Source organism: Chiroxiphia lanceolata, chromosome 13 (genome assembly GCF_009829145.1).
Source record: "Chiroxiphia lanceolata isolate bChiLan1 chromosome 13, bChiLan1.pri, whole genome shotgun sequence".
Lineage (NCBI taxonomy): Eukaryota > Metazoa > Chordata > Aves > Passeriformes > Pipridae > Chiroxiphia > Chiroxiphia lanceolata.
In genome coordinates, this window is record NC_045649.1 from 9,637,251 (window position 1) to 9,651,594 (window position 14,344).

At 42.7% G+C, this 14,344-nt stretch overlaps 2 protein-coding genes across 5 annotated transcripts; both read left to right on the forward strand.

The window, feature by feature from the left end:
- The first annotated feature begins 16 nt into the window (after positions 1–16).
- On the forward strand, positions 17–5,231 carry TMEM231 (transmembrane protein 231). Its single transcript, XM_032701581.1, has 7 exons — positions 17–205; positions 282–451; positions 1,451–1,579; positions 2,855–2,998; positions 3,285–3,366; positions 3,502–3,607; positions 4,478–5,231. Exons 1-7 carry the CDS (start codon positions 64–66, stop codon positions 4,665–4,667), a joined length of 963 nt encoding a protein of 320 aa, XP_032557472.1. The 5' UTR covers positions 17–63; the 3' UTR covers positions 4,668–5,231.
- Positions 4,654–13,999, forward strand: LOC116793628 (carbohydrate sulfotransferase 6-like). 4 transcript variants are annotated; one of them, XM_032701579.1, is made up of 3 exons: positions 7,110–7,195; positions 7,716–7,879; positions 12,364–13,999. In XM_032701579.1, exon 3 carries the CDS (start codon positions 12,392–12,394, stop codon positions 13,571–13,573), a length of 1,182 nt encoding a protein of 393 aa, XP_032557470.1. In that variant the 5' UTR covers positions 7,110–7,195; positions 7,716–7,879; positions 12,364–12,391; the 3' UTR covers positions 13,574–13,999. The 4 variants fall into 4 exon arrangements, with proteins under 4 accessions (XP_032557469.1, XP_032557471.1, XP_032557468.1 ...); XM_032701578.1 differs by lacking the exons at positions 7,110–7,195; positions 7,716–7,879 and adding an exon at positions 4,654–4,762; XM_032701580.1 differs by lacking the exons at positions 7,110–7,195; positions 7,716–7,879 and adding an exon at positions 5,933–6,277.
- Positions 14,000–14,344: the final 345 nt, after the last annotated feature.

The following is a 14,344-nucleotide window of genomic DNA, read 5'->3' on the forward strand; positions in this document are numbered from 1 at the left end:
GCGCGGCTCCCGTCAGTCCGCGCTGCTGCGCGGCGGGAGCGCGGCCCGCGCGGAGCGCTCGCCATGGCCGGCGTGGAGCTGTTCTCGCACCCAGCGCTCTACACGCGCTACCGGGCCGGGCTCTGCTCCGCTGCGGCACTGGCGCTGTTGCTCATCACCGCGCTCACCTATGTGCCGCCGCTGCTGGTGGCCTACCGGAGCCACGGTGAGCGCCACTCGACCCCACGCGGCTCGGCCGGGCCCGGCTCGGCCCTGAAATCTCGTGCTGTCTCTGCCCTCAGGTTTCTGGCTGAAGCAGAGCACGTACCTGGAGCAGCCCACTGTGCGGTTCCGGTACGAGGTTCTCCTCGTCGCCACCATCGGGCCCAGCCCGGGCAGCTTCTTGGCGTGGAGCACGTTCCCAGCGTTCAACAGGCTGCAGGAGGACCGGCTCCGAGTCCCGCTCCTGGCGGTAGGCCTGCCCGGGGCCCGGCAGCAGCGGAGAGAAGCGGGGCTGCAGAGTGGGGCAGCCGGCTCGGGGCACGAGTGGGCACTGCTGCCTTCAAGGAGCAGCAGCTTCACGCATTCACATCAGAATCCACTTGGGAGAAGTGATTTTTAACGAGTCCAGTTTAACTCCCTCTTCAGTGCTACTGAATCATAGAATTACTTAGGTTGGAAAAAACCCTTAAGATCAAGTCCAACCATTAACCAAACTACCGGTTTCTGAACCATGTTCCTAAGCACTACTGGTGGTTTGCATGAACACATCAGTTTACTTCCCTCAAATCAGTTGTGCTCTCCTCCCCTGGCCACATGGCTTATCATGATGTGAACTTGCATGGGTTGCTAGGTAGGCCCTAGTTTTGGAAGCATATATGAGCTTCCTAAAGCACATAGCCTTTGCCTTGCAGTCATTGTTCCTTCTGGGATTCCACAGTGGCAGTTATTTTTCTGTCTGCCTCTGTTACGAGTCCTGCTATGCTTGCAAATAGCTGAGGTACTGGGCATTTGTGGCACAGAGGTGTAGCAAGCCTTGGCTCACAGCCAGGAATTGGAGTACAGAAGCCATTAAGAGGCATGCTGCAGTGGCAGGAGGCAAAAGCCTGACCACCCGTCATATTTGCACAGGGTCTGACAGAAGATCCAGCACTAAGGCATGCTTTATAGGATGCTGGGGAGATGGTCAGAATGGTGTAGGGCAGAAAAGACTTTGAAGAGTCTAGTGAGCTTTTCCTTCCTGGGGGGGCATATGAGATGTAGTATAACAGACAACATTGCAGGCTTCTTCCTTGTCTCTAGTTCTTGGTCTGTCAAGTCAAGCAGCTTTTTATTTCTTTCCTAACACTGCAGCTTATTTGCTTCCTTTGATTGTGCATGCTGCAGTTGTAGAGGTCCCCTGGGGTTTTACCTTTTCAGTTTTTCTTTCTAACAGAAATTCCTGTATTTTTAAAAAATCATATTCTTTTAGACTAGAGAAGAAGACAAAAATCAAGATGGCAAAATGGATCAGTTGCATTTTGAATTGGAACTTCCACTCCAACCTACAGAGCATGTATTTGGCATTCAGCTGATTCTACTCTTTTCCTACCAGCTTTATGTGAGCATCTTTAGTTATGTTTGTTGTGATGTATAGACCCAGTGTAATATTCCAGTAGTGGTTATACAAAGGATGAAAAGAAACTTTTCACATTTGAAATTCCTATCTAAAATATTTATTTTACTAACAAATATTTAATTTTCTCCTCTGCTGAGTCATTCCTAGTCTAGCTCTAGCTTGCCTATTTTGATACACTTTGTTAGAAATGTTTTTCAAGATCTATATTCTCCTGAGTTGTAGTGCAGCATAGAAGACAGAAATGCACAACAGTGAGTATCAGTGGGGGTGGCACCAGGAAATAACTGAGAGTCTTGCAGCAGGGAGAAGGATGTGCATTCTTACATACTGCTGTGCCTTGACATAACCAGTTAGTTTTCTGAGGTGGAGAGGTAGGCTGTTGCAACAGCCAAAAACTCCATATATTTTGCTTACTTAACAACTCTTGAAGCACTGGTAATGATCTACCAGGATTTTCTGTATCTTGCAACGGGGAGGAGGAAGAAAGTGTTACAGGAAGACAAGACAATACAATTCTGCTGCTGTTGTATCTCAAGTGCAATTAATACCTAAAGCAACAAGTAAAACTTCAGTGCACAAAAACCCATGGATACATCTGAAAGGAGCAATAATATAGAGCTGGGTTGGATGCAGCCACACAGACAAGAAGTTGTTTTTCTAGGGAGATTAGGCTGAGCTTATCCAAGAGACTTGCTGATTACAGTTAGACAAGTGGTGTAGAAAACTTCTTAAACCTGTGAGGCCCAGAATAAAGGCCCAACAGTCGTAAATTTGGGCTGAAGCATTAGATCAGTGATTAGTATCGCAGAGTTACAATATTCAAGACTTCTATTCCACTGTAAATGTAAAAATTTTCCTTCAGGTTGAGTGGTTGATAAGAGCTGAGGAACTTTTTTATTTGGTCCTTATTGCAGAGCAGGAGTCTTGATTTTGATTGCTGAGTTTTTTAAAGTGTGTCTACAAGGACTATGTTTAGTCATCTTGCTGCTTTTTACATGTAATACTGTCATTAACCACAGACTGTTGGATTGAATTTCCTGTGGAACTTTGTATGCAATAACTAAGGTAGATCACAAAAAAAATTAAAAATATTTTTTATTTGGTGTTCCCTTGTTTAGACTAATATAATGATCTGAAACTTGGGAGTCAGAAAAATATCGAATCCATGTAGAAAATTTGTAGATTCAAAGAGGTAGAAATGTGTGTGGGGAGGTGTGTCCCCGCCTAAATTCTCTTCTCTTGTGTTCACTGTTTCAGAGAATGTCAACATTTGTGATGCAGAGCATGGCTTTTCTTCAGTTTTTTTCTCCTGTGCCAGGGTCTCGGCTCTATATGAATGGAGACCTGAAACTGAACCAGAGGCAATTACTTAACCATTGTGGACTGGATACCAGATACAATGTGAGGAAATGTTTTTCCCTTCCCCGTCAATTCCTCTCCCCTTTTATCCTCCTGGTATCATAGGTGACACCCTGGTTATTTTAGTCCTGCACAGAGTGAACCCTAAAACTTTGGAACTGGTGTTTTAGTGTTAGGCTAAAAGAGGGAAGAGGTTATTCTGCCAAGATGTTCAGTCTGATGTTTATGTGCATTCCCTCAAGGGCATGGTTACTTTGTGTAAGAGACTCAGTAGAATTATTGTCTTGAAGACTGGACAAATAATGCAAGTGTCTCCTTGTTGTAACAGGTGTCTGTGGTCAATGGCACAAGTCCTTTTGCAAGTGACTATGATCTAACAAACATCATTGCAGCATATTGGGATAGAAATGGTAAGCCTGAATGTGCAGCTGTGAACTACAGGACAGTAGTAGTTTGCATATTGGCAGATGTTTTGTGAGGTATTTGGGTCCTGTATTTAAGACCTAAAAGCCCCTTAACCTGGATGTTTCCTTTCCCCATTTTAGTGACAACAGTCTTTTCAGATCCCAGCCCTGTTTGGATGTCAGGAAGAGCAACAGATACACCATTTATCATTAATGCCACTATTCATTATCCAGTGGAAGTTATTTTATATCCTTTGAAAACTGCATAAACTGTGACAGAATTGGGTTGCATTATTTGGGCCTTCACCTACAGGCCAAGTGAAAACTGTTTTCTTCTAGATTTGTTTCTAAACTTTTTCTTTGTTAGCTAAGCAAATGCTGAAGTTCTGGAGTTAATGAAATACTTATTTGTCCATTCCTCCAGATGGTTCTACTTGCCTAACCACTTTCTGCCTTTCTCTACTGGGAATTCGTGTTGCTTTTCAGCTTTACTAAACAGGCCTTTAAGGCAGTTTCTTAGCCATTTTCAGGGAATATTCTTAGTGAATCTTGCTTTGCTCATGCAGCACCTGCTGTCCCAGTCTGTCACGGATGCCACTAGCAAAGCATGGTACTGTAATCTGGGACCTAAAGCAAATCATTAGAAATATGCATGCAAGATAATAATAACCCCCACAGTGGAGGGGTTACATCTGTTACACATGCAAGCAGACTTGATTTTTTTTTTTTTTTGCAAAATACTACTTTGTTAATTATGTTTTTGCTCATTTTCTCAGACAAGAACAAGCCTGTGTTTAAGAGAATCTGTATGGAGCGTACTTCTTAATGAGGTTTGTTTACCTACCTGACTATTACGAATAACAACTTTCTGGTGAGTCAGGCACAAAATAGGTACTTTACCCAGAATTGGTTTAAATGTTTTCTAGGACAGATATTCTCTGCAGCTTTTGTTACCTACTGTGGTGAAAGGCTTTTAGGTGTTTCTGTGGCTCAGAGGCTTTGCATTTGCTACAAAAACTGATATCTTAACAGATTTTGTGCCTTTCTGCCTCTGAGTTCCTTTGTTTACTTATTGCAATCAGAAGCTTCTTCATTAACACTCCTTGACTTTCTTTAAATATCAGCCAGGATTTTGGGAAATTATTAAATTTGCCTGGATCCAGTATGTCAGCATCCTCCTTATCTTTCTTTGGGTGTTTGGTAGGATTAAGATGTTTTTGTTCCAGAATCAGGTGTTGACTACAATTCCAGTATCATCAGTTCTGCCAGTCTCTCCAGTACTATCCTACAAACAGCACCAGTCCTGAGGAGATGTCTGAGAACACTTTAACGAAATGCAGTTCAAAAATAGTCACCTGCTTTTATTCTCTGTTCACTTTTTACTTTGGAAGATCAGAATTTTGTAAGTATGTTTCAAGTATGCTCTGTTTGTGCTTCCTTTTTAAATACATGTTCATTCATCTAATTTTTCTGGGAACACTGCTTTGGAACTGAAAATTTTAATTTTTTTGACAATTAAGAGTTAAAGAAGAGCTTGCAACTGGACCACGCTTTAAAAGCCAGTAGGAAGCAATGAGTCTGCTTTTGCATTATCTTAATTTTGCTACACCTTGAAGACTGAAAATAATATGCTAAAAGTAACAATATAAACTGTTTTTATTGTCTTGTGAATTAATTCACTTCTGACTTAGAGTTCTGTCCAGAGCTATTTGTACATGCATTTATGTGCACTATGAAATGAATCAAAATATGAGGAATGTGAAAAAATGTATGGGTGAGTTAAGGTCAGAGACACTCCTGTCACAGTACAGCCACAGTTATGTGGCTATACATGCTCAGCAATTTAGTTATTAAATTGGATGATGGATAAATTCAAGGTTGATGTGAGAAACTGGGTTGTGGGTGATAGTGTGTGCAAGGTTTGCACAACCATTTACTATTGGCATTATTACTAGACCATTAATTGTGAATTGTGAACAGTAAAACAGAGAAGCCTGGTATTTATTGAAAGAAAAGTAACAAAAAATACTACCAGAGGAGCTTTAGAGTTCCAAAGCAAGTGATTAATTACTTTCAGAACTTAAATAACTTAGAACTGATAAAAATTATAATCACCTGATGAGGATGATATTTACCAAATATAATCACTTTTTCAGATGACTCAGTTCCCTGAATGAACTTGTTATGTGCCTGCACAAGCATTTGGGTGGGCATAAGCAAGGGGTAGAAATCTCTGGAGAGGCCACAGGACCTCATTTTAAGGGTTTGAATGTTGTACTCTGACAAAACTGGAATGTGTAACAGTCTTCCTCCAAACTGAACAGAAAGCTGTTCAAGGTAGCAACAGGAACATGGAAGAGACTAGTGCCAGCAGGCAACAGTATTGGGAGACTTCAGTAATTCCTGTCTCACTGTTATCTCCTATTGTAGCCTTTCACATTAAGTTATGACAAGTGATGCTGCTCAGAGCAACAGTTCAGTGAATGCATGTGAAATAAAAAATGGAGAATAGGTCCGGTTTAGAAAAGACAGATTAAAATATCCTTATGTTCTCTTTTCCTTTAGAAAGAGAAAGCTGGAAAAAAATCCTCTACAGTAATTTAAGTGGAGAACTATATAAAAGTTAAAAGGATGAAATCAAAAAGAATTATTTGCTTGCCAGTGGCATGTAACTGTTTAGTATGACCTGAAACAATCCCTCCATTTCTTTTGAAAGAGTTGTGTTTCATGACTGCGGCTAGTAAGTGAATGCAGGGTGAAAGGAGCCCTAAAGGCAAGTGTGACCACAGCAGGGGAAAAAAAAACTTGTTTGTGATACCTCTGCTGTGGTAACTTCCTGGATCACTGTTATACTGAAAATAGTTCTTGGTTCATAGTTCTGACTCCTTTCTCAAGCTTGAAGAGACATTCTACTTCTGTAAGTAACCAAGCAATAGAAAAAAGATAAGATTTTTCAGCTGTAGCAATAAACTGAACTACAGGGAAAAAATATACCTGAGGATCTGCTGCAAGTACCATTAAGGGAGGTTGAGGAAGGAAGAGCCTTTCTCAGAAGGCTGTCTGCGAGGACTCTTCCTTTAGCTTTCTAAGCGACCCAAAATAAAAAGACAAAAAATATCTGAAACCAGTGCCATCCGCCACAGTGCTACTACACAGATCTTATGTGTACACATATGCCAGAGAACAACCTAAATGCTCTTCACTGAGGAAGGACACAGTGGCTTGCTAGGATTAATCAAATTTCTGTAAATGATTCTGTAAGAAGAAAAAGTAAGCATCTGGTAAAAGGTCCTATGCATAAATTGAAGTGGGAATGTGGTCATTTAAGAGCCATGCTTCAGGAGTCTTTTAAGGCGTGGAGCTGGGATAAAAGAAACGACCCCGGTGCTCGTTAACCGTCCCTTTGCAGGGTCAGGACCCTCCGGTTCTGCTCGCCTGAGGCGAGCGGGACGCGGCCGCGCCGAGCCCTGTGCGCCTGGGGCTGGGGCGGGCTTGGGGGCAGAAGGAGGAGGGGGAGGAAAAGGACGAGAGGGAGGAAGAGGAGGGGGCTGCCGCGGCAGGCGGGCCCGATCCGTCCCCGCGGGTGCCGCGCTCGGGCCGGGCGCTCGCGGCTGCGGCGGGGCGGGCGCCGGTGCCGCTCGAGCCCTCGGGCAGCCGGTGCTGGGCGGGGCGGGGCCGCCTCTGCCAGGCTGCGCCTCTGCCCGGGGATGCTCCGGGAGCGGGGCGGATCGGCTCCTTCCCGAGCTCCTCCCGCTGCCCCGGCGCCTCGGCCACGTCTGAAAGCGGCTCATTGTCTCTGTCGGCAGCTCGGAGCCGCGGCGGTGGCGGCGGGAAGGTACGGGCGGGCTGGTGCGGGTGGGGGTGGCGGCTGCTCACGGGACTCGTCGTCGCGGTCAGACCGTTTTTTCCGGTCTCAGCGGTGCTTGCAGTCAGTCGCACTACGCTTCAGGGGATGTATTCGAGCCGTTCGCACTCTCATTACGTTTCGGGGGATGTATTCGAGCCGTTCGCACTCGCACTACGTTTCGGAGGATGTTTTTGAGCCGTCCGCCCTCGCCCCTGCCCGTGGCGGTGAAGTAGCGGGAGCACCAGGTGCGGCGGAGCCGGTGTCGCACCGTCTCGAGCCGGCCGTTGGTTGAGGTGTAGTCGGTTGTTGACAGAGGTCAAGCTGTCGAAAATCAGACCTTTTTTTGGTTAGGGTTTTTTTTTTTTCTTCTTCTTTCCTCTCCCCTAGAGAAGATGGCTGAGGTGGTTAAGTCGTTTCGTTTGCTAGAGTTAGGTCGTGAAATAAGGTGCTTTAGAGAACATTTGCCGTCGTTCCGGGAAATCCCTTCCCATTTTTCTATTGTGTCCAGCCTCTCTTTCCAGGTGAAGGTCACACACCGGTCGGAAGAATTTGTCTTTATTTATTAGTTGCAACAGTTGCTTCAGTGGGGCACACAGGGCACACCTCAGCCCATTCGTCCTAGGACGGTTTGAATTTGAGGACATTATTGTGCTGCTGCAGACAGAGTCTCAAGTAAGTGAATAGCATTCAGTCACTGTAGGTGTCTCTTTGTCGCTCCAGTTTTGCCATAGTAAAAATTCTTAACAAAAATTGCAGCTAAGCAGACCTCATTTCTTGAACACCAGTAATTCTAGCAGCTGAAAACGCTTGGTGATCTTCAGCTGCATTGCATGGAGAAACAGGTGGTGTAGGGCTATGCCTCAACACTGCCTTTTGTTCAGGCTGGACAACTTTATCTAACTCCAAAAATTATAAATAAAACCCACAGGAAACAGTACCTTTTGAAAAAAGAACTTTAATGGTCATGTAATTAAATCCATGGTACGTTTAATTGTACTATAAACTATTTCAGCCTGATGATTTCCTACAAACATTTGTTCCAACATCATTTGCCCCTAGATTGTGAAAAGCTAAATTAACAGTATCAGCTGGAATTCTAATATATTGTTATGATTCAGAATTCTTACAGTACATTTATTGTACTTTTATTGTTTTAGTTGCAGTTTCACTGTTCTATTAAAAAAATTAAGCAGGCTTTTGAATTTCAACTATTTAGTATTGGCCAGCTATTAGAAAGACTTTTAACTTTCTGAAGTACCAGTAGTTACAGAAGGCACGCTCCAAACGAACTTCTTTCCCCATTCAAAGATCAATCTGCATATTGTTGGCAATACAGTAACCTTTTGCCTTATGAAGGTGTGTGATTTCTAGCTGCAGAAGAACACTGGAAATGGGTATTTTGTCAGCTGGGTGATTACAGCAAGAATTACTAGTAATATTGTTGTGCATTTTTCTTTGACCACCTTTGTCACGTTCCTGCATTTCACTTTTTAGAGCAGCAAAGCGTGTTCCTAATGTTGAGCCCACAGAAGCAATTCTGGTGGTGATTGCATTGGTGTGATGTCTTATAGGTGAAGTATGCAGTGAGTAAACTTCTCCATGAGGGATAGTAGACCTCCAGGTGATCTTTGCTCTCTTTACCATGCCATGCACAAATATTTTCCTATTATTTCTACAAAATGCATGATGACATTTACCATTATCATTCTTTTTACAGTCAGTGCTGCTGCATCTGGTGAATCGTAAGTACACAGGTGATACTTATATTCATCTTGTATGATTGCTCTGAAAAGTCAGCGTGTAGTGTATGACAAGCATACAGGACAATCACTGTTGGCTATCAAAAGGTATTAATTTTTCAGTGGAAAAGATCAATCTGGGAAATTAATTGAGAACATTATATGAAGTTGAAGTAATTTCTGTGTAATCTGTAAAGACTTTGGTTTAAAAGTGCTGCATAAACTGTTTTAAATTAAAGTGTGCTGGACCTTTTCTTAGACTCAAAATGGCCAAGGAAGACTGACAAAGACAGTTAAAATTCAGTTGCTCAGAAGCCATTGTAGGAGAGCAGGTATTTATAATTCCTCACTCAGATATTTTGCTTTATTCCAGCCAGGGTTTTCAGTCTTCCCAAAGCAGACCTAGGCCTGTTGGTTCTGAGGGAGTCTTTCATCCCAGCCTTTTGTCCCAAGCTCAGAGAGCATGTTTCTTTACAGCTCTAATGTGAGGCACTCTCTTTGTCTTTCTACCATCTTTTTAGTATCCCAGAAAAAAAAACTGAGCAGTGTAAATAGGAGGGTCTTTTATTTTCAAGCTATAAATGTTATTGTTGATAATTTACTAGGTCTCTCCAGGTTGAATTCTATGCTGAATAGAAACTGTACTCCTTTCAGAGATGACCTGCAAAGATCTCATTACTCAATTCTAACATTACATGACTTACGTGACAAATGAATAAAAGTTCCCGAAAGCAAGAGCTAAATAATCATCCATTACATAGTTTCTTTCTCTCTTTTCTGCCATTCTGGATCTGAAAAGTGCTCTCTTTAGAAAACAAGCCCTGCTACCACTGGCTGTATTTTTACCCTGCTTGGTAAAACTGGATAGCTTTCTGTGTTGTATCTAGTTTCTTGGCAAGCAGTGGCAGATGCTAGTGGCCCTGCAGCTCAGCAGTCTATCAGAGGCAGTTTAAGTCATGAAGAAAATGATTGCTCTGTTGGCCAGTTTGTATAATTTCCTTTGGATGTTATGGAAGAATAGTTATTCTGGGACTGTCCCAGGGTTCATCTAGTCCAGGATCTTGTTTCCATTAGTAGCTGTTAGCAGGCAAGCCCAGTGACAGAGCTTGACTTAGAACTGTCAACTAAGCCATATATGCAGATGCTTTTCAGATCACATTTTGAACATTTGTATTGGCCTGCGAAGAGATGATTGTCCCTCAAGAATTTGTGAGGGTTAGACTTCTGATTATTCTGCTCTTTGCTAGAACTCTCCCTGAAGAAACAGTATCACAAAAGAAGTACTACTGCTACTATCACAGAAAAGGAATAATAAAATAATTTAAAATATTTTATGCTTATTAAAATAATTTATGCTAAGCAGTATTCATTATTTACAAAAGCATGTATTGTGGTGCCACCGAGTATTGCCATACTTCATGTGTGAGAGGTGTTGGAGTGCTCTGTGCTGCAAATTGCTGTCTGTCACAGTCTGTTTTTCTGCCTGTTGTAGCTCCCTTGCCACTTAGGGACAGAATGATTGCATGAGTCTATGAGGAGGTGCTTGCTAGTTTTGTCACTGAGGTGGCAGCTGGAGTGGCAGTAAGGACATCTGGCCCCTCTGCTGCCCTTTCCCCCGTGCCTGTGGTCAGCAGGCCTGCTCTGGTCACGCAGGTGCAGCCAAGGAAGCACCACTGTGGAGCAAAGAAGAAAGAAAGGAGGCAGAACGAGCCCCTCTTTGGCTCTCCTGAGAGGAGCTTGGGATGGACAGGTGGTGCCGCTGAGCTGTTGGCAAAGGAGGAGGGCACTGGCAGAAGGAGAGGTGAGGCAATGCAGAGCAAGTCACAGACTAGTGTTTCACCTAGTAACCGATGCAGTTTTGGCATATTGCCTTTCTGTGCTAAAGAGCTGGCCTAACAGCACCCTCTGGTGAGTCCTGAGAGGTTCTTCTTCCATTACTTACTTTTAATCAATGTAATAGTTTGTTGAACTCTTGTATACTTCTGCTGCCACAGCATTTTGAGGTGGAGTTTCATATTTTTAAGATGCAGCATACAAAAAGATTTTGTAATGAGAGATCATTAATTCAATTCCCCCAATTTTCCTGTTTCGAGCAGTCATGAGAGAGTGTTTTTGCAGTTGTTCTTTCCAGGCCAGTTGTGATTTCCCTGTCTAGGGAGCCTCTTTTCTAGGCTGAGGAGCAACAGTCACTTCAGTATTCCTTTTTCCAGAAGTCATTGACTGTCCTTGTGCTTGATCTTTACTCCTTACTGTATTCAGCTATATCGTCTTGAATTCTTGTGGGCACATCAGAACTAAGAGCTTAATGCATTTTATTATGTCAAATGAGTGTGTATATATATTTGCTAGTCTACATGGTTTCAAGAGTCCAGAGTGTGTTGGTATGTCTCTCTCACTGTAACAAGAAACAAATTGTGTAAATGCAGCTAGATAGCAAGTATGGAGATGATCTGCATACATGAGGACTCGTACTTTCCCAATACCTTGCCTGCTAACTTACACTGATTGCTTACAAGTGGAATCTGCACAACTGAGGGCACAAAGGGGTAGGTGCCAAAAACCTCTCATTAAAAGCTGTGAGGAATGCATGTGGCTTGAGCTTTGACTTCAAAGTAAAACAGTTCCACTTGGGGTTGCCATGCCTAAAATTTTCTAGGAGTTATATGTAATTTCTATATGTCTAGTCATTTCTAACTCCCAAATGGGTAATTCCCTTAAGTGCAAACTTGGGGTATTCAGTCTTGGGGTATATGTGCTCCAGACCAAAGACACATGTCAGCTGCTTTTTCATTTTATCCTGTGTGGCCAGATGTGGCTTCAGGTTGTGAGTTTTCACCCATCTTCTGCAGTTTGAAGAATAGAGGGTTGTGCACAAGCATCAATTGGTGTAGCAGCCTACTGCCACTGCAGGGTACAGCACTCACATTAGAAAAGAAGATGATTTTTATTTCAGCAGCCAGTTACTGATGTTCTCATCTACTCCTTTTAGGGGATAGAAGTTCTTGTAGTGTCAAACTGAAACAGAAATACAGTGGAGTCATTCAGAAGGATTTTTTTTTTTATCCCTTGGCAGTATTTACCAGTATTCAAGTTGAGGGCTTTGTGTACTTCGTAGATTTTTTTCTTTTTAAATCCAAGAATTGAGCTGCATCAACCCCAGGTTTTCTTCAACATCAAACATTTACTTATTTGTTTATTTGTGCAGTGATCTTACTGTCACACATTACTTCCTTTCAGTTTCTAACAGCTGTCACCTGCAGATGACTATCTCCAAGTGCAACTGGTTAAGGAAGCAGTTAGTGCCACATACATACCCACCTATTTGAAGGAAGGTTTTACTAATGCAAGAGTTTCTACTGTGTAAGTTTTATTGTTATTGTGCCACAGGTTCACCAGCATTTCCCTTCTCTTTTTCAGCTTTTCTTATTGCTCTTCCTCGGTGAGAATGGCAAGGATTCGGATTCCTAGCACAGTCGTTATACTTTTTGTCACAGTTCAGACTGGATTCTTACTCTTCATGTTTGCCCGGTACAGTAGTTTCATGCCTCAGGCTGAGGAGAAACCATCACAAGTCCACATCCTCATTCTCTCCTCCTGGCGGTCGGGATCTTCTTTTGTCGGGCAGCTTTTCAGCCAGCACCCCAGTGTCTTCTACCTGATGGAGCCAGCGTGGCACGTGTGGGTTACGATGTCTCAGAACAGTGCCAAAGTCTTACACATGGCAGTGCGGGACTTGGTCAGGTCGGTCTTCCTGTGTGACATGTCTGTGTTTGATGCTTACATGCCTTGGAAAAGAAACTTATCCGATCTTTTCCAGTGGGCAGTGAGTCGGGCTCTGTGCTCAGCTCCTGCTTGTGACTCTTTTCAACGCACTGACATTACCAGCGAAATGGCCTGCAAGACTCTTTGTGGACGGTATCCGTTCAGCAAGGTGGAGGAAGCCTGTAAAACTTACAGCCATGTTGTCATCAAGGAGGTTCGATTCTTTGACTTGAAGGTCCTCTACCCTCTTCTCACTGACCCATCCCTGAATCTCAAAATTATTCACCTGGTCCGTGACCCCAGGGCAGTCGTTAAGTCACGGGAACAATCAGTGAAAGCTTTAGCCCGTGACAATGGAATTGTCTTGAGTACCAATGGCACTAAAGTGGAAGACAGCAAATACAAAGTAATGCAAGAGGTTTGTAGAAGTCATGTTCAGATTTACGAAACGGCTACTCTAAAACCACCTAATTTCCTTAAAAATCGCTATTTAATGATCCGTTTTGAAGATCTGGTAAGAGATCCATTATCAGAAATCTCAGAAATGTACAAATTTGCAGATCTTAATTTGACCCCCAGGCTCAAAAGCTGGATCTATAATATCACACATGGACAGGGACCAGGAAAAAAAAAAGAAGCCTTCAAAATCACGTCTCGAGATGCAGTTAGTGTTTCACAGGCCTGGAGAAACGTTCTTCCCTTTCAGAAGGTTAAGAAAGTACAGGAAGTTTGCAAAGGTGCTATAAACATGCTTGGCTATCAGCTGGTGGATTCTGAAAAAGAACAAAGAGATCTGACATTGGATTTAGTGTTGCCAAGACGACAAAATCAATTCAGTTGGTTATCATTTAATCCAAAGCACTGAAACATTATTTTTGAGAGATGGGGGAGGGAGGGGGCAGGGTAGATGTTTGACTGTTTCTCTACTGCTCAGCATATAGTAATTGGAAAATCCTTGGCTGATGACTTTAAGTGTCTTTCTGTCTACTATTTTTCCGTTAATGGAAGGAGTATTTTTTTCCTGAGTTTCTTACACCTCAAAAACAAAAAAAGGCAAGATAATTGTCAGATTGCAAATATACAACTGAGCTGTGCTGCTCACAACATTGTTTTAAAGTACTATAATTTAAGTACTTTCTGTTAAAAGGTGAATTTTCAAAGATGTCTTTATTGATAATAGTTTACTTCTGTTTTCATGTTTTATATATTTAAGAATCACAGTTCTTTATTTGTATAAATGGAATGAAGTAGATACTAAATTCCTTTATTTGACTTTCTTCTTTCCTTTAAAGTTGTTGTGCACTTGTGTATTTTTTTTAGACTTCTTTAGATGTTTTAAATTTTAACATAAAAGTTTTCCAAAAGCTGGGGCAACCGCAGCAGTTCTGTTGTAAAGGGCTTAAACGGGAACTTAATTTATTGATAGATTTCATAGTGGTTTCCTTGGAGTGGCAACGTTTACAATCAGATACTTGAATGTGATGTCGGCGTGGAGTGCAAAAAGCAAAAATACATGAAGAAACTTGGAGTAGAATCACAGCTGGTTAATGGCGTCCCTGTCGCGTTCTGTGACACAGAGCAGGTGCAACACGCTTGCTCCTGCAGCGCAGTTACTCTCTGTCGACACGCTGTCGGT

Excerpts from the sequence above, each read along its gene's own strand:
- LOC116793628 (XM_032701577.1), top strand. The coding sequence starts at position 7,068 with ATGCTCCGGGAGCGGGGCGGATCGGCTCCTTCCCGAGCTCCTCCCGCT. Across the intron at positions 7,196-12,363 it reads GCGGCGGTGGCGGCGGGAAG|CTTTTCTTATTGCTCTTCCT; the intron begins GTACGGGCGGGC and ends TCTCTTTTTCAG.
- TMEM231 (XM_032701581.1), top strand. The coding sequence starts at position 64 with ATGGCCGGCGTGGAGCTGTTCTCGCACCCAGCGCTCTACACGCGCTAC. Across the intron at positions 452-1,450 it reads TCCGAGTCCCGCTCCTGGCG|ACTAGAGAAGAAGACAAAAA; the intron begins GTAGGCCTGCCC and ends ATATTCTTTTAG. Across the intron at positions 3,608-4,477 it reads TATCCAGTGGAAGTTATTTT|ATATCAGCCAGGATTTTGGG; the intron begins ATATCCTTTGAA and ends GACTTTCTTTAA.